This window comes from Pimephales promelas, chromosome 5 (genome assembly GCF_988280905.1).
Source record: "Pimephales promelas chromosome 5, fPimPro1.hap1.1, whole genome shotgun sequence".
NCBI classification, from domain to species: Eukaryota; Metazoa; Chordata; class Actinopteri; order Cypriniformes; family Leuciscidae; genus Pimephales; species Pimephales promelas.
In genome coordinates this window covers 41,395,159-41,421,767 of record NC_142773.1, presented here as the reverse complement: position 1 = coordinate 41,421,767, position 26,609 = coordinate 41,395,159, and the positions used below count along the sequence as shown (strand labels likewise).

Genomic DNA, 26,609 nt, shown 5'->3' with positions numbered 1-26,609 from the left:
TTGCATGTAATAATATGAAACTCGGTGCACATATAGATCTCATCGTTCATATATACCTCATACTATTACTTTTTACCCCAGCCCAACAGGAAGTTGGTTACTTAGGGTTGTTCATAAAACACTCGCAATGGAATTTGAAGTACTACTCCTAGAGAATTCAAACACACGGCACGAAACTCGGTCAGCATGAAGTCAAGGCATTGACGATGAAAGTTTGCGAGGGGATTTTTGATATCTCGAACGGTTTGGCCATGGCGAGGAAACGAAATTATGGCGAGAAACGTGAAACAGGAAGTGTGTTATAACTTCAGCATACATTAACTGATCTTGATGAAACTTCAGCAGTGTGTTCGCTGTAAGAGGACGATCACATGGATGTGACTATTGTGAGTCAGAGTTATAGCGCCACCAACTGGAAGCAGGAAGTGTGTCACTTTCAAAATGCTTTGAACTCACCCTTTTATTTTTACCCGATGTGCTTCAAACTTAATCTGTATAATGTAAATACATAGCAGAAGAAGACCTGTGAATGGATTCTTGATATCTTTGATACTGTTGCCGTGGCAACGCATCAAACTTTAAAATTCTTTTTTTTTATGATTTTGAGACTCTTAGCGGCTTTTGGGGCCCTTAATGGGTTTGAAAACTCTTGAAACTTTGCACAGAGGTCAGATCCCACAGCCATCAGAGCCGGGCTGAAGATGGTACCTGGGTGTGGCAGGGGGGCTAGACAGCGCCCCCTGGAACGGGGTCCGAACACTTGGTCCATAAATCAAACACGCTTGCATGTAATAATATGAAACTCGGTACACATGTTGATCTCATCGTTTCATCTATACCTCACGCTCTTACTTTTTACCCCAGCCAAACAGGAAGTCGGCTATTGAGGTTTGTTTGTAAAACGCTCGCAATGGAATGTGCAATACTCCTCCTAGAGAATTCAAACACACGGCACGAAACTCGGTCAGCATGAAGTCAAGGCATTGAGGATGAAAGTTTGCGAGGGGATTTTTGATATCTCGAACGGTTTGGCCGTGGCGAGGAAACAAAATTATGGCGAGAAACATGAAACAGGAAGTGTGTTATAACTTCAGCATAGATTAACTGATCTTGATGAAACTTCAGCAGTGTGTTCGCTGTAAGAGGACGATCACGTGGATGTGACTATTGTGAGTCAAAGTTATAGCGCCACCAACTGGCAGCAGGAAGTGTGTCACTTTCAAACTGCTTTGATATCACCCTCTTATTTTTAACCGATTTGCTTCAAACTTCATCTGTATAATGTAAAAATACAGCAGATGTAGACCTGTGAATGGATTCTTGATATCTTTGATACTGTTGCTGTGGCAACAAATCAAACTTTAACATTCTTTTTTGATACTTTTGGGACTCTTAGCATGCTTGAAATTGCTTGAAACAGATAGATACAGATAGCTCGACAGATACATCACATTTATTAGCCAGTAGGCATGTGCAACTTTGGCAAAAGATTAAAGTAATGTCAAAAAAGTAAACAGTAAACACTAAAAGCCTCATATCTTCTAAAAATGTAATTATACATCATTTGTTTCTAAATTAAATTATACAAATATTATAATTAAACCAGTTTTTCCCTTTTTTCATTTAAGAAATATGTTTACGTTCAAAAACAGCCAGAATGGTTTTAAAATTCAGAAGAAGAAAAAATAATCTGAATCATACGTAGTGCTATACTGCCCTCTTGTGTTCAATATCAGGTAGGCCTATTGTGTATATTCCCACCGGTTAATCAACGTGTGACTCCGCTGGGACTCGGGAACTTTTAAATCGCTTACTTAAAACCGAAAGTCAAAATACAGATATCCGCACAAGACATTAATGTTGTGGAGTAGAGCGAGCATTTTAAATAAATTCCTATTAAGTAGGATTGAACTAAACAGAATGAACGTTCACTCTGTTCTGCTGGTTCCTCGCTGTTGGCGCGCACAGTTATGAATGCTTGTGCAGCCATGAGTTTTAGTTTAATTTTAAAATTAGCGCAATTTCGGGATTTGTATTATTTGAATTTATTTTTAAAAAACACAATGTTGAGTTTTATTGTAACACTGTTTAATCGCGCCCACGGTTATATTTTGTATATTATATATAATTATAATGTATTTCTGTATAAAATAATACTACAATAAAAAACACATTTGTGACCGAACTGATCCAGCAAAATTAGTCACAGTGACCCAAATTTAAAAATTGAGATTTTGATATTAATGGAAAGAGGACACTGTAAGCTTTCAAATGATACCTTGGTCATACCTTGAATGGTTGTAACGATATACAGATTTGAATTCTGGTCGTCTGCCCTTTTTTTCCAATTGAAAACCTAAGAAAATCGCTTTTAAAGTTTTTTTGCCCGTTTTTTTTTTTTTTTTTTTTTTTTTGATATCTTTCAAAATCCATAGCATTTTAAGGGATAAACTATTTATTTTATATAGCTTAATTTGACCAAATAGATTAACATATAAATGCAATTTAACGAGGCTGAAACTCAACTTATTTTTAATTTTTTTGAAATAAATAATTAAAAAGTCACTTTTACAAAAATGTTCTAAAATCAGAAAGATTAAAGAGGAGTCAGAGAGAAATTCAGTTTTCATACGGATTAGCCCACATAAGCAGAGAGCAGTCTGTTTTCTTTCATTTTGAATGGTTGTGTTTAAAAGTAGACATTTCAATATATATGTCTGTGAGGATACCTTATACGCTGACTTTCGGTTCATGAGACAAGCTTCAGTTGTTCACGTGCCGCGCGTCTCCGCGTCGTGATTAGGCCTAGCCTATTGTCTGCAATTTATTTCTTATTATTAAATCCTAGTAATTGGTTGATGAAACATTGATTTAAATTAAGATAATTATTTTAAAACGAAATTTACTTTAAAGAAAGGCTTTGTGCTTGCATGTTTAAGCTATGTGAAAGTTTTAGTGCTGCTTCCAGAGAACGGTCACGTTCGGATTGTTTTTCCTCATAAATGCGAACAAAGATTTTATGTTCTGGAGAGAGTCAACCCTTCTTCATCCGGTGAGTATTACTTTTGGTTTGTGCAGTGTGGTTCACATAGGCCAATTTATTAAAATATTTAATTATCTGGGAACTGGATGCTGAAATTTCCCAATTTAAAAAAAAATTAGTAATAATTTAAGTTTTGTGGTGTAAGTCTACGTATTTTATAGGCTAATGTTAACTTCAAATAATACTAATAGTAATTTAAAGATGTTGTAGCTAGCATTGGGTCTGGACGTGAAGGATAACTTCGGGAGTTGAAGGGACGTGTCGGTGTCGTGATTCTGTCTTCTCACACCGCGACACAGGTTCGTGGATCTGAGTGTCGCGATCGTTACAGCCTTACATAGGCTATATTCTTCTTGCAGATAAATATACTCACGCAGTTTAGGTTAGAAGCCTCCAGTGAGTTCAACGTTTCAGGGGATACCCGGGAAATGCTCAGAGGTGACGAGGGGAGTTGAGAAGAGCAATGTTTATTTCAGCGAATTTAAAGCTTTGACAACTTTAATCGTTATTTAAATACCTTTACTCAATTATCTCGACTACGAAACCCTGTGAGATTATTTTTGAATGTCTGTTCTTTGAAATTAGCAAAAAAAATATATATATATTTTTTTTTGTTATTTCATGGTTTTTCCACATAATCGGCCCATATCTTAAAATGGAAGGTTGCAACTTCCGACTCATTTCGCCAGAGCGGGTCACATTTGATTTTTATTTTTTAAACAATGTAATGTGTAACCTAAAAATAAACAGATTATTTGATAAATGATATATTTAAATCTCCATATTGTAGCCTAATATCTGCAGGGCAGCCTAGTCTTAATAAATGTATGCTTCATTTTTCATTAGTAAATTTGATCAATAAATTCAATAATTTAGAATAATAAGACACTATAGGGCTGTTACCCTAGGTAAGGCTGATCAAATTAAATCGGTTACACAATAATGTTACGAGATTGGTTTAACAGGAGTCAATTAAAAATCGCTGTAAAGAACGATACTTTTAAACATAACCCTAAATCACCATAAGGTGTCGCCAGATGACCGTCTTAATGAACGAGTCATGGATTCAAAATGCTGAATCATTCAGTAATGAGAAAACACATTGCTTTGAGATGCGCGATGGGTCGCTGTGATCTTTGTTTAACTATTTTCTCTGCTGAAACAGAAAAAAGTCAATATTGCATCTAAAAAGTCAATATTGCATCTAAAATGTAAGTGACTTGACTTGTGTGTGTGACTATGTTTGTTGTAGTGATAAGAGTTGCATCCTTGTTAAAGTTTAAGGCCTTGTGTTTTTGGATATACACTCACCGGCCACTTTATTAGGTACACCTGTCCAACTGCTCGTTAACACTTAATTTCTAAGCAGCCAATCACATGGCGGCAACTCAGTGCATTTAGGCATGTAGACATGGTCAAGACAATCTCCTGCAGTTCAAACCGAGCATCAGTATGGGGAAGAAAGGTGATTTGAGAGATTTTGAACGTGGCATGATTGTTGGTGCCAGAAGGGCTGGTCTGAGTATTTCAGAAACTGCTAATCTACTGGGATTTTCACGCACAACCATCTCTAGGGTTTACAGAGAATGGTCCGAAAAAGAAAAAACATCCAGTGAGCAGCAGTTCTGTGGGCGGAAATGCCTTGTTGATGCCAGAGGTCAGAGGAGAATGGCCAGACTGGTTCGAGCTGATAGAAGGGCAACAGTGACTCAAATAACCACCCGTTACAACCAAGGTGGGCAGAAGAGCATCTCTGAATGCACAGTACGTCGAACTTTGAGGCAGATGGGCTACAGCAGCAGAAGACCACACCGGGTGCCACTCCTTTCAGCTAAGAACAGGAAACTGAGGCTACAATTTGCACAAGCTCATTGAAATTGGACAATAAAAGATTGGAAAAACGTTGCCTGGTCTGATGAGTCTCGATTTCTGCTGCGACATTCGGATGGTAGGGTCAGAATTTGGCGTCTACAACATGGAAGCATGGATCCATCCTGCCTTGTATCAACGGTTCAGGCTGGTGGGGGTGGTGTCATGGTGTGGGGAATATTTTCTTGGCACTCTTTGGGCCCCTTGGTACCAATTGATCATCGTTGCAACGCCACAGCCTACCTGAGTATTGTTGCTGACCATGTCCATCCCTTTATGACCACAATGTACCCAACTTCTGATGGCTACTTTCAGCAGGATAATGCGCCATGTCATAAAGCTGGAATCATCTCAGACTGGTTTCTTGAACATGACAATGAGTTCGCTGTACTCAAATGGCCTCCACAGTCACCAGATCTCAATCCAATAGAGCATCTTTGGGATGTGGTGGAACGGGAGATTCGCATCATGGATGTGCAGCCGACAAATCTGTGGCAACTGTGTGATGCCATCATGTCAATATGGACCAAACTCCCCGAGGAATGCTTCCAGCACCTTGTTGAATCTATGCCACGAAGAATTGAGGCAGTTCTGAAGGCAAAAGGGGGTCCAACCCGTTACTAGCATGGGGTACCTAATAAAGTGGCCGGTGAGTGTATATCTTTCTTTCTTTTTTTTTTCTTTTTTTACAAAATATGCATATAACCATATATTTTAGATTTATTATTTGTTTTAAATTAAATTAAGATTGTATTTTTGGTAATTGAACCTGAATGAATTTAAAAATGAATGTGCTATATTTCAGATCATATATTTGTTTTTCTTAAAATTTGAACTAACTTTATTCTCAGCTGAATTATAAATATTTTATTTCTGTATGAATTAAAAACACATTTGATTTTTCTTTTTTAATCAATGTAGAATGTGTAACTGAAATATAAACAGATTAGGGCTCTGTTCGAGGACAAGTAACTAAAACCAATGCGACATGATGAATGTTTGTTTCCCAAACCATCTGAGTAACAGCTTACTTTTCTTTCTTACTATATTCTTTCTTACTATAAACTGTGCTGTAGAGCTTGCATCAGTCAAAGCAGGGTTACATTTTGCATGTCGTGCACAATAAACCTAAAGGCACCAGGGTGGCGGTGCCACCGGCTTCATATATATATGTATATATACAGTATATATATATATATATATATACAGTATATATATATATATATATATATATATATATATATATATATATATATATATATAGCTGTGATCCGCGATGAAGGGCCAAAGCCAGTGGCATGGCCACCCTGGTGCTTTTAGGTAACTAAGGAACCGGGGTTGCGGTGCCACCGGCTTGGGCCCTTCATCGCTGCTCGCAGCTATATTTTATTAATATTTTTGTATTGGATCTGTACTTAATCCCAGGTATCGGAGGCAAAAAAGCCGGATCATGCCATCACTAATATCAACAACATAAATGTAATATTACAACATATTAATAATATGTTAATGATGCTGCATAATAATGCTGGGTTGTTTTAACCCAATTTTGGGTCAAATATGGACAAACGCAGCCATTGGGTTACATTTTCAAATTACATTTTTAACCCAATGTTGGAATTAGTCCATATTTGACCCAAAATTGGGTTAAACAACCCAGCATTTTTTAGATTGCATGATTTGTGAATATTTCGTATGCAATGTTTATCATTTTGCATATTATAGTAAACTAAAATTCTTTTGATTAACCTAACCTAACTTATATGCCATTTTAATGATACACATTTTGAATGAAATGAAAATATACTGACAATGCTAAAGACAAATGGCAAAGGCAAGGGAAAATACAAAAACAAAAAAATTTGAATAATGTTTTTAATTTAAGATTCAGATTTAACTGGACAAACTCAGACCAAAACTCTCAAAGAATGAACACAGAAATGTATTAATATATATCATACTATATTAATAAGTTTATCAAAAGGCTTGGGTTTTTTGAGATTGAAGCCCACTGTGGATCAGATGTGGCGATAGTCTTGATTTATGGAGGAACTAACATGCATTTTACGTTCCCAAAGCTGTAATTGTTTGGTTTCTTAGAGGAGGAAGACGTTCGGCGGAGATCTAAACCCCCCCGCGGGACAGCTGGGTAGCAGATGAATGAAAACGACACAAAAATAAGAGAGAGGAAATCTCACATAAGTTCAGCGCTTAATTAAATCTGACGTTTCCCTCATCATTTTTGCCCGAACATCCTCACTCTTGGGGGAAATTGAGTTTCAGACGGTTCACGTCGTTGATATCCGCGTGGGCTGACGAACACAACTTAGCATTATATGGAGGAAATCTACCGTTCCCGACCTTCCAAACATCTCCCGTTTAAAATTAGAGGAAATTTTATTGAAATAGTTGAATATCATCCTCGAGGTCGCACAGAGTTCAGCTCGAGAAATGCCGTTTCTCTGTAATTTGCCTGATGTCACAGCAGTCAGGCTGTTATTTAAGCGTGCGGTTTGTGGAGTTTATTGTCAATTGTTCGTCTGGTTTGTGGGTTATAGACAAAAACAGCTGAATATCAAACAATGCTAACATTATATGTTGCACTGCAAAAGATCAGCAATAAGAAAACATTTTAACTGAATAAATCCTCTCATAAGCATGTGGTTTTTAGCTTTCAAGCTGCTTTTGGAATAGTTTATTTGCGTATTACAGTGGGGAGATGACGCTAAACTATTTTTGGTGGTAATCGAGACTGTACTTTTTAACCTGAAGTACATCTTTCCCTGATCTAAGAAAACAAACAAGTATATACTACAGGTCTGTTTTGTTTGTCTCTCCACGCCTCCGGAAAATACATCTATCATCTGTGGGAACTGAAGGAGGAATTTCTCCTTTAAAGAGCATTTCATCACTCCACGCGCTTTAAGAATGACACCTGCAACTCAACGGCCATCAGTCAGCACAGTTACTGACCCGTAAACGCCCACACCACCACCACACCATACTCCAGACATGAGGGATTCCTCAAATCGTGTGTGTTGTGCTGGTGCTGTAGTGGTCAGATGCACAAATTTCACCTGCTGCAATTTTTTTGGCGAAAAATTAAAAAAAAAAAAAAAAAAAATGTAATAAATAATTTAATATAATTTTTAAAATAAAAAAATTAAAATAAATTAATGAATTTAATAAATAATTAAAATTATTAAAATAATTAAAATCAAGGCATATTTCTCAGCTTTATTAATAAAACCAGGACTATTTGGTGCAAAAATAAATAAATAAATAAATAAAATTCTAATAAAAAATTGCTACTGCACTTTAAAATGAGATTTAAAACAATTCTGGGTTCTAATGGTTGTTTTTGTAGGGCTGCACAATTTGGCAATATTTGTGATTATATTAATGTTGGTATAATCATCTTCGTTTAGCAGTGCTTTACTGAATGAGTGTGCTGTATTTTATTTTTTATTCTAAACCGTTTTAAATATTCTTATTTCTTTTAATTATTTTAATTTCCTCCATTTAAAGCACCATTGTGTATGAAACGTGCTATATAAATAAACTTGCCTTGCCTATAACAAAATAATAATAATGAGAAAAAAATATGTATTATAATACATATTATAATATAATTTTACTTTTTACTATAGTAATTTGACTATTACTACTAAAAAAAGGAATATTAGTATTATTAGTACACTAATATACCAATCAATGTAAAATAAAAAATGAGTATTTAGGTAAAAATAAATAATAAGTTTATTATTAATACTTATTAATATATTACTTCTTAATATGAAGAGTTCAGATGCAAAAGCCTCTAAATGCCATTTGAAATTTTCTTCTTTAATGATGATTTTTATCAAACTTGTATATTTAAGTTTACTAATTTCACTAAAATGGCAATGATAATTACCTATTAATTGTTATTTAAGGGAAATTACTGAACTTAAATATTGAAGTTTGATAAAAATCATCATTAAAGAAGAAAATTTCAAATGGCATTTAGAGGCTTTTGCATCTGAACTCTTCATATATTCATTTACTTTTTACTTTTTTTTAATTATAAAGTAGAACGCATAATTAATAGAAAAATAATAATAATAAAGGCAGTCTTAATTTCTCCATTTTCAAACGTTAACCCATGGAACTCAGGCCTTGTTCACACGGACACGGGTATTTTTAGAACCGTGCTTTTTTACGCAGTTCGGGACATTCGTCCACACGGAAACGCAGTGTCAGCACACAGAAACCGAACATTATTGAAAACCCCCTGCCAGGGGGAGAATTTCCACAAACGGTAGACAGAAAAACAGGTGAACTTAGATACATACAAAAAAATGCTGGGTTGTTTTAACCCAAATTTGGGTCAAATATGGACAACCCCAAATGTTGGGTTAAAAATGTCATTTAAAATTTTAACCCAATTTCAACTTTCACTTTCAACTCTACATTTTTTAATTGCATTTTTAATCCAACATTTGGGTTTTTCCATATTTGACCCAAATTTGGATTGAAACAACGCGGCATTTTTAGAGTGCAGTCTCTTCCCCACAGTGAGGCATACAGATACAATTTATTAGGTAGCTCGGCACTGTTTTTTATTTTTAGGTGTTCAAGCACGAAGTGCTGAAAACCTATTGTATTTGCTAGAAAGAAAAAAAAAATCCCCTAAAACGCATCGTGCAGCCCAAACCGTAAGGGCTGGAGCTGTGAAACTTTGTCAGATGGTAGGGCCTCGAATTGTGGAGAAGCTATCAGAGTATGACACCGATTGGCCCATAGGTGGCGCTACAGCAACCAAAAGTAATAAATTGCTCATAACTCCTAGACCATTTGACTTAGCTTCAATGTTTTTACACCACTGTAATCCCTGACTCAAGACGGACAAGATGTATATCTTGGATTTCCATTTGGAGCAAAAAAAAATTTGTTTTTTCGGTTTTTGTCCAAAACCCACTTTTGCGAACTAGTCCCTGGTTTTTTGCCCAATCGGGACCAAACCAGTCTAGGCCTATTCTCTGGACTCTCTAGATCAATAATTATCGAAAAAAAGTTGAAATTTTGCATTCGGTTGGCTGTAACAGGCTCATTTAGATAGTGGTCTGTGGCAAAATTCAGTCAAAAGCCCCTAAATCCCCCTCAAAAAGTCAGAACTTCACAAAAATCGGTGAGCATATGTGTCCTAACATGGTTAGGAAGCGTGCAAAGTTTCGTGAGGATCGGATCATAGGTGGCGCTATAATCGCGTAATGTATTGTTTGTAAATGGTGTTTTACATCTATTATGTCCGTGCATAAATGCATGTTAAATAAAATTGAATGCCTTTCAATGCTTTTGTGCGTAAAGGCCTGAACTGCTTGAACACCGATAAATGCTGCTTGCAGCTTTAATTTATTAATATTTTAGTATTGGATCAGTACTTAATCCCAGGTATCAGAGGCAAAAAAGTGGATCATGCCATCCCTATTGCAGCATAAACGTAATATTACAACATGCATTTGCACAGCCAGTGAAACAGGTGAACTTGGTTACAGTACACACTAAATTATCCTGGGTTGTTTTAACCCAATTTTATTATAAATAAACATAATAAACATCTTTAATTTCTGCACATTTAAAGGGATACTTCACTTTTTTTGGAAATAGGCTCATTTTACAACTCCCCCAGAGTTAAACAGTTGGGTTTTACCGTTTTCGAATCCATTCAGCCGATTTTCTAATATTTAGAAGAATATCAGTAACCAGACAATTTCTGGTCTCATTGACTTCCATAGTAGGAAAAAAATATACTATGGAAGTCAATGAGACCAGAAACTGTCTGGTTACTGATATTCTTCTAAATATAAAAACAAATCGGCTGAATGGATTCGAAAACGGTAAAACCCAACTGTTTAACTCTGGGGGAGTTGTAAAATGAGCCTATTTCCAAAAAAAGTGGAGTATGCCTTTAAAAACATGATTTTGAATCCAGCTCAATCCACAACTTCAGTTCAAAGTCAAACATCTTCAGATCAACAAGCATCATATTGTTTGCAGGAGAAAGACGTCACACACACTCGTACGGCTCAACTGTCCTCCAATCCAGTCGCCCGCCTTGAAAAACTGCTGAGGCCTGAGAAACACACGACTGACCGTAACAAATAAACACACCGTCTGCTAAAGCACGAGATTCAGCAGGAGCTGCGGTTCTGTTCTGTCTGTCCTGGCTTTGACCGACTGTCTGGATCAGGACACTGTCACAGCCACAACACACACACACAGCTTTGGTGCTCCAACAGCGAGCAACTTAAACGGTTTATTCTAATGAAACACGATCAAAAACACAATCGTGTATATGATTCTCTGAACTGTTTTAAGGGATACTTTACACTAGAGCCAGACCGATATATCGGCCGATATTAGGCATTTTCCCATAATATCGGTATTGGCAGTTATAATGGCCGATAAATGAATATTTAAAAAATAAAATAAAAACGGATGAAACACGCTTCAATCATCTCTCCTTGGCCTGTTGTATTGAAAATGTATGTTTTACAATTTGCAGTATGATGTCATCTATTGCTAAATTATGGCTCATCATAGACAAGCTAACCACAAAGCTAGCTAATGCCACTATCATCAGTGGAAGACCGCTAACGTTAACATTAATGAGCTTGGAAATGAACTTTTTCTGCCTAATTAAAGTAATGATTACTGTATTTATAACTAGCATATCTCTAGTTACAGTCCCTGCATTGTAAAATGTAAGTTATACTTGCGAGGAGTGAACATTTAGACGGAGAAAAAGTATCAAACGTATCTTGTGCAGAAAAGTTAGCTTTTCTTTTACACGTGTTTGAAATCCAACAATATTTAATAACAAAAAATAAATAAATATCGGCCGATATATCGGATTTTAAAACCCAAAAATATATGGATCGGTCGGCCTCTACTTTACACACAGATCTGACATCATTTCTACACCCACATGTTGTTCTGTGCACACAAAAGAAGATATTTTGAAGAATGTTTCTGCTTTTGTCCATACAATGAAACAAAAACTACATTGGACCCCATTGGCTTTCACTGTATGGACAAAAACACATTTTTATGAAAAAATCATACAGGTTTAAAATAATAATAATAATACAGGTTTATAAAAAAACATGACAATCTCACTTTTGGGTGAACAATTATGGATTTTAGGATTTTTAAAGCAGAAAATATTTATAAAATATTCTGCTGTCATTGACCACTATAACTGGAGTACAATATAGTGATATTTTAGTGTATTATTTATGTATTTAATACTTTTGAATTAGTTTATACATTTGTTAAATGCGTTTTCTTATTAATTTTTGTATTCATTTACCTTTCTTTTTTATTAAAAGTAACTTTAGTAACATAAAATGTATTTTATTTCAGTGAGACACAGAAGAAGGCAACACTTTTCATCTAATATTTGTATTTCAGTTTTATTTTAATGAACAAAAAATGTTTTTTTAATACTTTTAGTTAACAACACTGGTGTGTCAGACGCCATATTTAAGATAAAAGCATCTAATCCTCATTAACACTCTCAAAAACATTAGCGTGACAGAGTATAGATCCCCTAAAGAGTTTTTGTTCACCAAAAATAGAAAATCGGTACAAAATCATACGACTTTCAGTCATATTCAAAACACAAAATGAAGATATTTTTAATGATCTCACCATTGAAAGTCAAAGCAAGCATGTTTGAACATGCCCTTGATCAATCTTTATTTGTGAATAAAAGCCTTAATTAAATCTGTTAATCATAAAAAGATTATGATTAAGCTAAGATTTCTTTGCCGATCTCTTTACGTACTTTATTAAGCATCAGAGTTTTAGGTGAATAGACAAAAATCTATAAAAATTGTCTTTCAAAAGTGAACACGAGTAAGTAACTGAACAGAATTTCAGTTTTTACTTGGTTTGCCGCATTTAAACTCATTCCACCACAGATTTGCCAAGACGTGGAGAAAGTACACAGACAATACCAAGGTTTCCTAAAGAGCATTTCATCAAGACGACATTGCTCAACTCTTGATAAAAAATCAACAACATGCTATTTTGTGAAATGAACTTACTCTTAGAACAGTAATGAAGCAGAATGCATTCTCAACAAGAGGGTGTGTGATTTTGGTTATCAAACCTGTATTAATGCATCAAAAAAATATTTCAAGTGAATAAATCCTTCAAAATACAGATTCATAGCGCCATCTATCAGTGTGAAAGGAAAAAGCAGCCACAGCCTGAGCAACAGGTGTTCAGAATCTGGGAAAATACCAATTCATCCACTGACTAAACAGTCAGCAGCGCCACCTTATGTCAAAAACATGAAGCGTATCATGATGATGACAAATCTGGAAACTGACATATTCATCAGAAACACATTTAATCATGAAGTATTTTTGTTAAAAATGTAATGCATTACAAATGCGTCAGCATTACGTTTGGACGCAACAACTAAAAGTGATGCTTTTTGAACTTACACTATCGGTAACACTTTACAATAAGGTTCATTAGGGCTCCCACACCAATTGGTTAACCTGAAATACAAGGACTTTCCAGGTCAAATACCCTCAAATTCAAAGAAGGGATCACACTTGGCTCTGTCGCAGTCAAAAGTGACCGAAGCCTTGAAATTAGGGGTGGGCGATATGGGAAAAATATCATATCTTAAACTGTAGCACTTTGAGATTTGCTCTAAATGTAAGGTGTATTACAAATAAAATGTATTATTATTATTATTATTATTATTATTAGCAAAAAATTTTTTTAGGAAGATCACGATTTTATATCACGATTCTTTTTCAAGTTGGTTTTAATATTTTGCAAGTGGCTGTTCATTACAGGCAAACTAATGTCCCTATGCTAAAAACAAAGCCTTAGGTAACAAAAGTAAAAAAAGAAAGGCATACATTTAGGCCAGTGGCGAAGATAACAATCTTTGTCATTATTTTCTTTGTTATTAAAAAAATAAGACAAGATAAACATTACACAAATTAATATTCAAATTAAATAAATAGTGCTTTATTTTTTCAGATGCAGTAGGTGTATTTAGCAGTAGCATTGAAGAAAGTAATTAAATTAACAAATATAAAAATTAAAACACTACTTCACTGAATAAATTTATTCTTATTAAAGCTACTATTAAAGTTCTCAGTCAGTGAGTGATTTTCTCCTTGTGTTTTTTGTTTTATTAACACTAAAGGGATAGTTCCCTCAAAAATGAAAATGGTCTTAATTTACTCTCTCAAGACGTTTTAAACCCGAATAAGTTTCTTTCTTCTGTTGAAAATAAAAGTTATTTTGAATAATGTGGGTAACTGAACAGTTGCTGGTCCCCCTGTTTTTTATAGGTTCTCTCCTGGAAGTTAATGGGGACCAGCAACAGTTTGGTTACCCACATTAAAAAAAAAAATCATCTTTTGTGTTCAGCACAAGAAAGAAATTAATACAGGTTTGGAACAACATTAGAGTGAGTAAATAATGACAGCTTTTTTTTTTTGGTGAACTATCCCTTTAAGGACAAGCGGCAGTACTATTTACTCCTGTCGTTTATAGACCAGCACGCAACGCGTTTAATATAGACGCATATTACACCAGATATTCTCTCAAATATTTGCTTTCACTTTAGACATAGCCTGTTTATGTAAGCATTGTGTGTATTTAACAGTATTAGCATAATAAGACTCAAAAGATAACTTAGTCCAGTATTCAGGCGCTGTTTGACAGACTTCTAGTGCCTGTGAGCGTCGGGGGTATGCGGTCAGGAAAGCGCACGTTAGAACAGCGCGTGAATTAAATGTTTAACCGGCAAGGCTTATGCAAATAATGAACTTTTGTGAATTGCAGTGTCCCGTACCTATTCATTAACGTGTGATGTGTAGGCTACGTCGCGTTGTACAGTTGAGACGGGGCGCCAGAACTGAACTGATAGAATGCACTGTAACACGATACTACGATATTTCTTCAAAAGCAGATCGTGGAGACATTTTAATCGTCCACGGTTAAAAATCGTCATATCGCACACCCCTACTTGAAATGTAGGCTTTCTTTCTTTCTTTCTTCCGAAACTGCAGCAACATCCATTTTTATTTGATATTTTGCACCGATTTCCCAGCAATGATTTTGTTCTCTTGAACACATGGGATGGAAACGATGCTTTACATATCCAGATGTCTTGTGCAATTTTGTGCATGAGTTAAATGTGACGGAAGTGTGGCTAACGTGATGGTTGATTACCTGTATTCCAGAAGTGGTGAAATAGGGAATCTCAAACTTCACACTGATCGGTGGTTTTCCCTCTTTGTCCTCCGCCTCCACGCTGGGAAGCCCGAAATGAGCCCTCATCAGGTACTCCTTACCTCCCTGACACACACACACACACATGAGTTTCTGCAGTGCTAATATTACTTTCACTCCTCAGCTAGTAGTTGTTGTTAAAGCAAGGGGTGGTTCAGGATTTTGGACTTGGTGTTTCAGGAGTAGAGCCAGACCGATATATCGGCCGATATTAGGCATTTTCTAAAATATCGGTATCGGCAGTTATAATGGCCGATAAATTAATATTTCAAAAATAAAATAAAAACGGACTAAACGTACTGTTATATTGAAAATGCATGTTTTACAATTTGCAGTATGATGTCATCTATTGCTAAATTATGGCTCATCATAGACAAGCTAACCACAAAGCTAGCTAATGCCACTATCATCAGTGGAAGACCGCTAACGTTAACATTAATGAGCTTTTGAACTTTTTCTGCCTAATTAAAGGAATGATTACTGTATTTATAACTAGCATATCTCTAGTTACAGTCCCTGCATTGTAAAATGTAAGTTATACTTGCGAGGAGTGAACATTTAGACGTAGAGAAAAAGTACCAAACGTAACCGATGATTGAAAATGGTTTGATGGAAAGAATTTCAAAAGTGCAGGTAAAGGGATAAGCAAGCTGACATTGTAATTATAAGGTAGCTTATAAGGCAATGTAGGGACTAATTATTATTTTATTTATCAGAACTTAAATATATTTTGATGTTCCTGTTTAAGTTTCTTTTTGAAATGCTTTATCATATTTTTTAGTTAAAATAGTCATAAATAACTACAAATAACTATGTTAGAGAAATCTGTTAATGTTTTGTTGCGCGTTTCTGAAAAAAATGAAAATAAATAAAATATCGGCCGATATATTGGAATATCGGATTTTAAAACCCAAAAATATTTGTATCGGTATCGGTCGGGCTGTATTCAGGAGTGGGTAAAACTGTTTTTAATGGCAGGCTAGCAGTTACCATTTACTCGCGCTAGCCTAGCACCGGCGAACTATGCAACTGGAATGACTGAATTCATTTTTTTGAAAACTGTCTCCACTGATAAATAACACACAGGCTCACTTGGAAATGAGGCCCGACGTCCAAAATCCTGAACCGCCCCTTTAAAGTATAATAGCAAAACAGACTGCATGCATTTTCTTACAGGGAAAGACTTGATGGACCAAACAATCTCGCTGTTCTCCGGGACCCACTTCACGCTGCCCACTGTGGTCTTAAACTTGGGCGAGTCTGCGTCGGTCGGGACGGGAATATGGATCTCCACATTGTTGGCAGTGGATCGTCGTTTAAACTGAGATTTGGCCTTACAGTAAAAGAGACGAAACATGAGGGTCAGTTCGGATGCTGTGTGTCGGCATTAAAGCAAGCCAAGTTCACATAGATGGATGTGTTCTCACTTTGATCATGTACTCGATTCTGCTGTGCGAATGCTTCTCAATCACAGACTCGATCCAGATCAGCGGCTTCACCTGCTCACACAGGGAAAAAAAAAATGTTTAAAAAAAAATCTGCAATTAATTAGTTCATTTTTATTGTTTATCGATTGACAGCACTAAAATAAATAACTAATAGATATCATCAAATATGTTTAAATATGCAAATGCTGCTTTATCTATTTAAATATGCACTAATTTGCATGGATTTGAACATTGAAAAAAGCCAGATTCAAAATGTGTTTAATTTTGTACATTTTATATTTAACAGAGAGGATTTAATTACCTTTTGGTTTTAGGAATAAAGTGTAGATATATGAACCAACAAACAATATATGAACAAAACGTGTCTGCAAAAACTGTCAGAATATATAACTCTAAATTTAAAAATGCAAAGTTTGGTTTCAGCGGCTTCACCTGTTCACACAGGAAAAAAAAATATTTAAAGAAAATCTGCAATTAATTAATTATTTTTTATTGTTTATCGATTGACAGCACTAAAATAAATATGAATTTCAACATTAACTAATAGATATCATCAAATATGTTTAAATATGCAAATGCTGCTTTATCTCTTTAAATATGCACTAATTTGCATAGATTTGAACATTGAAAAAAGGCAAATTCAAAATTTGTTTCATTTTGTACATTTTATATTAAAAAATTTTTACAGAGGGGATTTTATTACCTTTTTGTTTTAGGAATAAAGTGTAGATATATGAACCAACAAACAATCTATGAACAAAAAGTGTCTGCAAAAACTGTCAGAATATATAACTCTAAATTTAAAAATGCAAAGTTTGGTTTCAGCGGCTTCACCTGTTCACACAGGAAAAAAAAATATTTAAAAAAAATCTGCAATTAATTAGTTATTTTTATTGTTTATCGATTGACAGCACTAAAATAAATATGAATTTCAACATTAACTAATAGATATCATCAAATATGTTTTTCAATATGCAAATGCTGCTTTATCTATTTAAATATGCACTAATTTGCATGGATTTGAACATTGAAAAAAGCCAGATTTAAAATTTGTTTCATTTTGTACATTTAATATTTAACATAGGGGATTTTATTACCGTTTGGTTTTAGGAATAAAGTGTAGATATATGAACCAACAAACAATCTATGAACAAAAAGTGTCTGCAAAAACTGTCAGAATATATAACTCTAAACATAAAAATGCAAAGTTTGGTTTCAGCGGCTTCACCTGTTCACACAGGAAAAAAATACTTAAAAAAAAAATCTGCAATTAATTAGTTATTTTTTATTGTTTATCGATTGACAGCACTAAAATAAATATGAATTTCAACATTAACTAATAGATATCATCAAATATGTTTAAATATGCAAATGCGGCTTTATCTATTTAAATATGCACTAATTTGCATGGATTTGAACATTGAAAAAAGCCAGATTTAAAATGTGTTTCATTTTGTACATTTAATATTTAACATAGGGGATTTTATTACCGTTTGGTTTTAGGAATAAAGTGTAGATATATGAACCAACAAACAATCTATGAACAAAACGTGTCTGCAAAAACTGTCAGAATATATAACTCTAAATTTAAAAATGCAAAGTTTGGTTTCAGCGGCTTCACCTGTTCACACAGGGAAAAAAAATATTTAAAAAAAATCTGCAATTAATTAGTTATTTTTATTGTTTATCGATTGACAGCACTAAAATAAATATGAATTTCAACATTAACTAATAGATATCATCAAATATGTTTAAATATGCAAATGCTGCTTTATCTATTTAAATATGCACTAATTTGCATGGATTTGAACATTGAAAAAAGCCAGATTTTAAATTTGTTTCATTTTGTACATTTAATATTTAACATAGGGGATTTTATTACCGTTTGGTTTTAGGAATAAAGTGTAGATATATGAACCAACAAACAATATATGAACAAAACGTGTCTGCAAAAACTGTCAGAATATATAACTCTAAATTTAAAAATGCAAAGTTTGGTTTCAGCGGCTTCACCTGTTCACACAGGAAAAAAAAATATTTAAAAAAAATCTGCAATTAATTAGTTATTTTTATTGTTTATCGATTGACAGCACTAAAATAAATATGAATTTCAACATTAACTAATAAATATCATCAAATATGTTTTTCAATATGCAAATGCTGCTTTATCTATTTAAATATGCACTAATTTGCATGGATTTGAACATTGAAAAAAGGCAGATTCAAAATTTGTTTCATTTTGTAGTACATTTTATATTTAACAGTTTTTACAGAGGGGATTTTATAACCTTTTTGTTTTAGGAATAAAGTGTAGATATATGAACCAACAAACAATATATGAACAAAACGTGTCTGCAAAAACTTCACCTGTTCACACAGGAAAAAAAAAACATACTTGAAAAAAATCTGCAATGAATTAGTTATATTTTCTTGTTTATCGATTGACAGCAGTAAAATAAATGTGAACATTAACTTATAGATATCATACTTCCCCAGTTGATTGATGAATTGCAAAAACATATTTAAATAATCAAATGCTGCTTAATCTATTTAAATACGCACTAACTTGCATAGATTTGAACATTGGAAAAAGCCAGATTAAAAATTTGTTTCATTTTTGAACATTTTATATATAACAGTTTTTACAGAGGGGATTTTATCACTTCACAAATCCGAAAATGCTATCGGGGGGGAAAAGAAAAAACAAAAATCACCTTTTTTTTTAGGAATTAAGTGTTAAACTATCAGCAATATATAACTGTAAACTTAAAAATGTAAAGTTTGGTGTATGTAAAGCTGCTGAAGTGCAGATTTCTGACTCGTTTGGAAAACAATGTCCTTTAAAGAAATGCATTGTAACTGAAATCTACAGACGCAAATAGATAAAGTGCAATAAAATATACACTTAAAGGTTAGTTTTGGATGTTTTTGTTGCACTAATATGAAACAACACACTGTATAGAACCAAAATAGCCCAAAATAGAGACTGAATTTAATATGTTTGAATGAGTTAAGACACTCACATGCGTGTTGAGGCGGTAGGACATCAGCTCAAACTCTCCGTCCGGAGGAATGAACGAGATGGTGCGATCGTTCTCAAATCGAGACAAACGCACACACTGATGAAACTTCACATCCTCCAACTCCACTGATTTACTCTTACCACCTGAAGAAGAGCGGACAAACAACTAAAACACACACCACAGCTGTAAAATACACAGTAAAACCCAGTTTCTGAAGCTTGGCGTTAGGCTTTTTAGTACTTTATAAATGTAAAACCTTATATATATATATATGAAGAGTTCAGATGCAAAAGCCTCTAAATGCCATTTGAAATTTTCTTTTTTAATGATGATTTTTATCAAGCTTGTATATTTAAGTTCAGTAATTTCACTTAAATGGCAATGATAATTACCTATTAATTGTTATTTAAGTGAAATTACTGAACTTAAATATACAAGTTTGATAAAAATCATCATTAAAGAAGAAAATTTCAAATGGCATTTAGAGGCTTTTGCATCTGAACTCTTCATATATACACCTACATTTATAAATTCTAAGCAAATACAGCTGAATAATATAGATATGATGTGGATTACACTAGCATTTAAGCCACAAAATACTGATTTCTAGAGATGCACCATATTGGTATCGGCCGATGTTCATTTATAATGTTATAGTTATCGGTCCAAAAAGAAAATTTGTCCAAAATATTATAGCTGAAAGTGATAATAATGGGACACTTCAAAACAAGATGCTTTTGAATTGCTTAAAATATGATTGGATTTACTTAATAAAAGGAAAACACATTTAAGGAAAGCTGTCATATTGGCTACATAATATTTAGGGCTGTGCAAAGTCTAATTGCGATTAATCGCATCCAAAATAAAAGTTTGTGTTTACATAATATATGTGTGTGTGCGGTGTATAATTATTTTGTATATATAAATACACACACATGCATGTATATATTTAAGATTTATTTGCACGTAAATACTGAATATATATATATATATATATATATATAAATACATATTTGTATATAAAATATTTATATTTATATTTATATTAGGGCTGTCAAACGATTAATCGCGATTAATCGCATCCAAAATAAAAGTTTGTGTTTACATAATATATGTGGGTGCACTGTGTATAATTATTTTATATATATAAATACACACACATGCCTTGTATATATTTGAGAAATATTTTCATGTGTATATAAGATTTATATATAATTTATATTATATATAAATATAAATCTTTTATATATAATTAATATTTTTTCTTAAATATACATGCATGCGTGTGTATTTATATATATATATATATATATATATATATATATATATATGTAAACAAACTTTTATTTTGGATGCGATTAATCGCGATTAATCATTTGACAGCCCTAATTTATATATAATATAGATTAACACATTTTCTTAAATATATACATGCATGTGTGAGTATTTATAAATATAAAATAATTACACACAGCACACACAAATATATTATGTAAACACAAACTTTTATTTTGGATGCTATTAATCGCAATTAATCTTTGCACAGCCCTAATAATATTAATAATGAGAACATTATAATTGTATGCTAAGGACTTTTGTTTTTGTAATCTGGTTCTCAAAAATTATATAAATAATTTATAATTTATATAAATAATATATTGGTTATCAGCTCTCAGATATAAAGAATCATCGGTTATCGGACAAAAATTTTCATATCGGTGCATCCCTACTGATCTAATTGGCTATTATCTGTATAGGGAAATGGACTCACGGCCAGTGTTCTCGAACAGAACCTTGTCATTCAGACCCAAACGCAGCTCTGGCATTCCCGAGAGGAACACTCTCATCTTAATGGAGCCAACGATCTCACTGCGAAGGACGTTACCATTCGCACTGACCTGGAGAAAGATCAGCACCCATGAGTCAGCTGTGTCAAACACTTAAAGGAGTAGTTCACTTTTCAAAAAAACGTTTGCTGAACTCGTTCATCAAAATGAACGAATCTTTTTCCGAGTCAATTCGCTTGTTTCGTTCATTGAATGAACCAAATGACTCGGCAAAAAAAAGATTCGTTCATTTTGATGAACGAGTTCAAACAGGAGAGTCACAAACGTGCGTCACAGAACAGAGCAAGGCGAGCATTTGAGCTTATAAAACTTAAACTTTGTTATTTATTTATTAAATGAGAGATCTTTTCACTTCTTAAGACCCTTATTCATCGTCTGGGATCGTTTAAAGCCCTTTGAACAGTCTGCAGTTTGCACTGAAACTGTCTTTTGGACCTTGAACCGTTTGGACCCCATTGAAGTCCATTATATGGAGAAAAATCAAACATATTGCAAACATATTTACATATAATAATGTTTCAAAATTTGTGTGCAACGATTAATGGCATCCAAAATGAAAGTTTGTGTTTACATAATATGTATATAATTTTTTGGTATATATATATATATATATGCGTGTACATATTTAAGAAAAATTATTAGTTAGTTATTAGAAATAAAATATTTATATAAATGCAAATATTTCTTAAATATATAGTATACATGCATGCGTGTGTATTTATATAAACAAAACAATTATACAGTACACACATTATGTAAACAAACTTTTATTTTGGATGCAATTAATCATTAATACCGCCTTAATCAAAATAAATGAATCAATAAACTACTAAACGCTTGATACAACAAGAGAATCACTGCAAAAAGAAATGCGGTACAAAAAAACACTCTCTGGATTATCTTGCTTTCATAAATGCACAACATTGGATTAATCGCTTAACACGGTTCATCTCATTCCTTGAGTTATTGACCTGTACCGCTTTAAACATGCTATTGTGATCCAGCTAAAAGGTGTTCAACCCTTTATAAAAACAGCAGGTTCATCATTTACACAACTGAAGCACAGTGACATAGAGGTAACTGCGTCCTGTTTGTTATGATGGATTCCTGTGTTTATTTTGAGCGTGTCTGGAGACATCTTAGAAAGGAGGTGTTTCTAAAAACATACCAGGAGGTTGACAGACTCGATGACGTCCAGGAAAACCTCGTTCTTCCTGTACTTGATGCCCTCGGACCTCCAGGAGACGGCGTTGGTTACAGTCGCAGGGGGTCGTGGAGCTCCTGTGTCCAACTTGTGACCTTCCTGAGTGATGTATCTGTGTATCGACAAACACACACACACAGTGACATGGGGAAAATAAACACACGGCTGGACATTTCAGCAACAAATATGAGACTGGGTGATATCTGCTGGATCAGAGAAAGGCCTGGAACAATTTCAGTTACACAGGAGGAACGATGGAAATAAAAATCTACCAACACATAATTGGCAGTATGGTGGTAGTGGGGAGTGGGATGGTGATGGTAATGACAATGGTAATAAATAATAAATGGTTACTTTGTTTATGCATACACACACCCACACTCACATACACACTTAGATCAGACACTTAAAACACTTTTATGTCACTGCTGGAATTATGGATTTACAAGATTGCTCACTACTGCACTATGTTGGTTTGTATGTATGTCTGACTGTTAAATTAAAAAAGAAAAAAAAAAAAAAGACTTTCCATTGAATGTCAGTCATATGGCTTGAGGGTGAGTATATGGTGACAGAACTGTTAGTTTTGAGTTGCTATTACTTTAAAGGAGTAGTTCACTTTTCAAAAAACTTTTGCTGATAATTTACTCGCCCCCGTGTCATCCAAGATGTCCATGTCTTTCTTTCTTCAGTCGAAAATAAATTAAGGTTTTTGATGAAAACATTCCAGGATTTTCTCCATATAATGGACATCAATGGGGACCAAACAGTTCAAGGTCCAAAAGACAGTTTCAGTGCAAACTGCAAACTGTTCAAAGGGCTTTAAACGATTCCAGACGATGAATAAGGCTCTTATCAAGCGAAACGAGCGCTCATTTAAAAAAAAAAATAACAAAGTTTACAATTTATAAACCCAAATGCTCACCTTGCACTGTACTGTGATGCGCGTTTGTGACTCTCCTGTTCGAACTCGTTCATCAAAATGAGTCATCTTTTTCCGAGTCAATCTTTTTCATTTTTTTCCGAGTCAATTTGTTCGTTTCGTTCTTTGAATCAACCAAATGACTCAGAAAAAGATTTGTTCATTTTGATGAAGGAGTTAACAGGAAAGTCACAAACGCACATAACAGTACACAGCAAGGCAAGCATTTGAGATTATAAAACTCAAACTTTGTTTTTTATTTATTAAATGAGTGATCGTTTCACTTGATAAGACCCTTATTCATCGTCTGGAATCATTTAAAGCCCGTTGAACAGTTCGCAGTTTGCACTGAAAGTGTCTTTTGGACCTTGAACCGTTTGGTCCCCATTGAAGTCCATTATATGGAGAAAATGCTGGAATGTTTTCATCAAAAACCTTAATTTCTTTTCGACTGAAGAAAGAAAGACATGGACATCTTAGATGACATGGGGGTGAGTCAATTATCAGCAAAAGTTTTCAAAAGTGAACTAATCCTTTAATGCTTCATAAACAGAAATCAAAACCGAACTCACTCCTGAAGGATCTTGCTGTCTGTAGTTTGAGGGTATCCAAAGTCCATGAGTTCATCCAGCAGCTCGTAGATAATGACAAAGTTATCTCTGATACTCTCCTCCTCCAGCTCCTTAAAGTACTCGGAGAAAACCTAACGCATCAAACACAAGTGAGAATAAAGTAAGTGATCATGAAATGTAGTATGCAATGATAAAACAATATATAAATGAAGCTGATTTTGAGAATATTATCAGACAGTGTCGGCTAATTAACAGAGGTATTAGCGCCCCCTAGTGTTAATGCCACTCTATTGGCCCTAATAATTATGGTCCAACCCAGAAATTATCCAATACTGTGAGAAATCACTTTATGCCAAAAAAGAAATGTACAATTCACATGTAACGTACCTGAACAATTTTGTAGAGGAAGGAGAAAACCAGGGAGACGCAAGCATTCTTTTTGGATGTTGCAACAACTGTGTGTCAGCAGGTTAAGAGACAAAACATGACTAAAATAGATAATTAAACAATAAAATTATTAATTATTCTTATAACAGTTTTTTGTTGTTGTAATTTGTACATTGTGGCTCATCCGGTGATCCAGATCTAAAAGCTGGAACTATCCGTGTCATAACTACAGGGTAATTAATAGGGTAGCTTAATTAATGCAAAAATCATAATCACTTTATGGTAAATATTGAGCCAAGCAATAATAAAAAATAAATAAAACCATGACGAGATTAAAGTCATTATAATGAGAAATTAAACTAGTTAAATTTAAAGAAAAAAAGTCCAAATATAATCTTGAGAATCAACTCATTAAATAACGAGAATAAAGTTGTTTGTTTCGAGAAAAAACTCGTTAAATTTAGAGAAAAAAGTCGATATACAATCTTGAGAATCGAGTCATTAAATATCGAGAATAAAGTCGTTGTGTTTCGAGAAAAAATTCGTTACATTTTGAGAAAAAGTCGATATACAATCTTGAGAATAAACTCATTAAATAACGGGAATAAAGTTGTTTGTTTCGAGAAAAAAGTCGATATACAATCTTGAGAATAAACTCATTAAGTATCGAGAATAAAGTTGTTTGTTTCAAGAAAAAAACTCGTTAAATTTAGAGAAAAAAGTCGATATACAATCTTGAGAATCAAGTCATTAAATATCAAGAATAAAGTCGTCTGTTTCGAGAAAAATTCGTTACATTTTGAGAAAAAGTTGATATACACTCTAGAGAATAAACTCATTAAATATCGAGAATAAAGTCGTTTGTTTAGAGAAAAAAATAGTTAAATTTCAAGAAAAAAGTCGATATACAATCTTGAGAATAAACTCATTACATTTCGAGAATAAAGTCGTTTATTTAGAGAAAAAAATCCTTAAATTTCGAGAAAAAGGTTGATATACAATCTTGAGAATAAACTCATTACATTTCGAGAATAAAGTCGTTTGTTTAGAGAAAAAACTCGTTAAATTTCGAGAAAAAAAATGAAATAAAATCTTGAGAATAAACTCATTACATTTTGAGAATAAAGTCGTTGTTTCGAGAAAAACACTTGCTACATTTAGAGAAAAAAGTCGAAATAATTGTAAGAATAAACACGATGACTTTATTCTCAATATTTAATGAGTTTATTTTCAAGATTGTATTTCGACTTTCGTTTAATTTCGCATTATCATGACTTTAATCTCGACATGTTTTTTTTTTATTTTTTATTATTGCTTGGCCCCAATCCTCTTCCGTACTATTATACATCATGTGATGAGCTGCTGTCCGGTTTGCATGTTTGCGGTGTGGAAGGATACGGTACAGGTTGTTGTGTTTAATCCACATGAAACGAACTCCACCGTGAGCCAAGATGGGTGAGAGCGTGCCCTCCTCTTCTTTATCCATCAGCAGGCTCATAAAGTGCTCAATCTCAGACATGTCCACATCCCCGCGGTAATTACGGCAGATCAGGACCTGAACACACACACAGATCACAATTACATCTCTGCATCAGCTGAAAAATAAAATACGTTTAATTATCAATTAGCATATCCTTATCATATGCCGTTTGATTTGTATTCTATATTCACATCATATTCAATCCACTAATACTGTTCATGTAAAGAAATACAGAAACTAAAAAAGTGCAAAGGTTAAACAGTTAGGTTGTGGTTGTTTTTTTGCACATGTACCATTAGATTACATGAACATTGTAGCATGGTATACTATAGCATTTGGGTAATACTATATAATAATTTAATGTACTTTGCAAATACCATGGCAAAAATCATTGTAGAAGCACAACATTGTATTTAGCAAGTACGAAACGCATATTTTAAGCAAATATCAACTCATAAGGCTTTTCAAAAGTGACAGATAAATTATATCTTAATAAACAA

At 33.8% G+C, this 26,609-nt stretch overlaps 1 protein-coding gene across 1 annotated transcript in view; it reads right to left on the bottom strand.

The window, feature by feature from the left end:
- ap1m1 (adaptor related protein complex 1 subunit mu 1) overlaps positions 1–26,609 on the bottom strand; it is a 55,868-nt gene that overhangs the window by 28,719 nt on the left and 540 nt on the right. The window contains exons 2-10 of the mRNA XM_039665577.2: positions 26,028–26,184; positions 24,630–24,697; positions 24,243–24,373; positions 22,713–22,860; positions 21,469–21,595; positions 19,698–19,840; positions 16,654–16,725; positions 16,401–16,559; positions 15,167–15,292 (exon numbers count right to left, since the gene is read on the bottom strand). Of these exons, the coding sequence (XP_039521511.1) occupies positions 15,167–15,292; positions 16,401–16,559; positions 16,654–16,725; positions 19,698–19,840; positions 21,469–21,595; positions 22,713–22,860; positions 24,243–24,373; positions 24,630–24,697; positions 26,028–26,184 (1,131 nt within the window). The remainder of the gene's footprint in view (positions 1–15,166; positions 15,293–16,400; positions 16,560–16,653; positions 16,726–19,697; positions 19,841–21,468; positions 21,596–22,712; positions 22,861–24,242; positions 24,374–24,629; positions 24,698–26,027; positions 26,185–26,609) is intronic.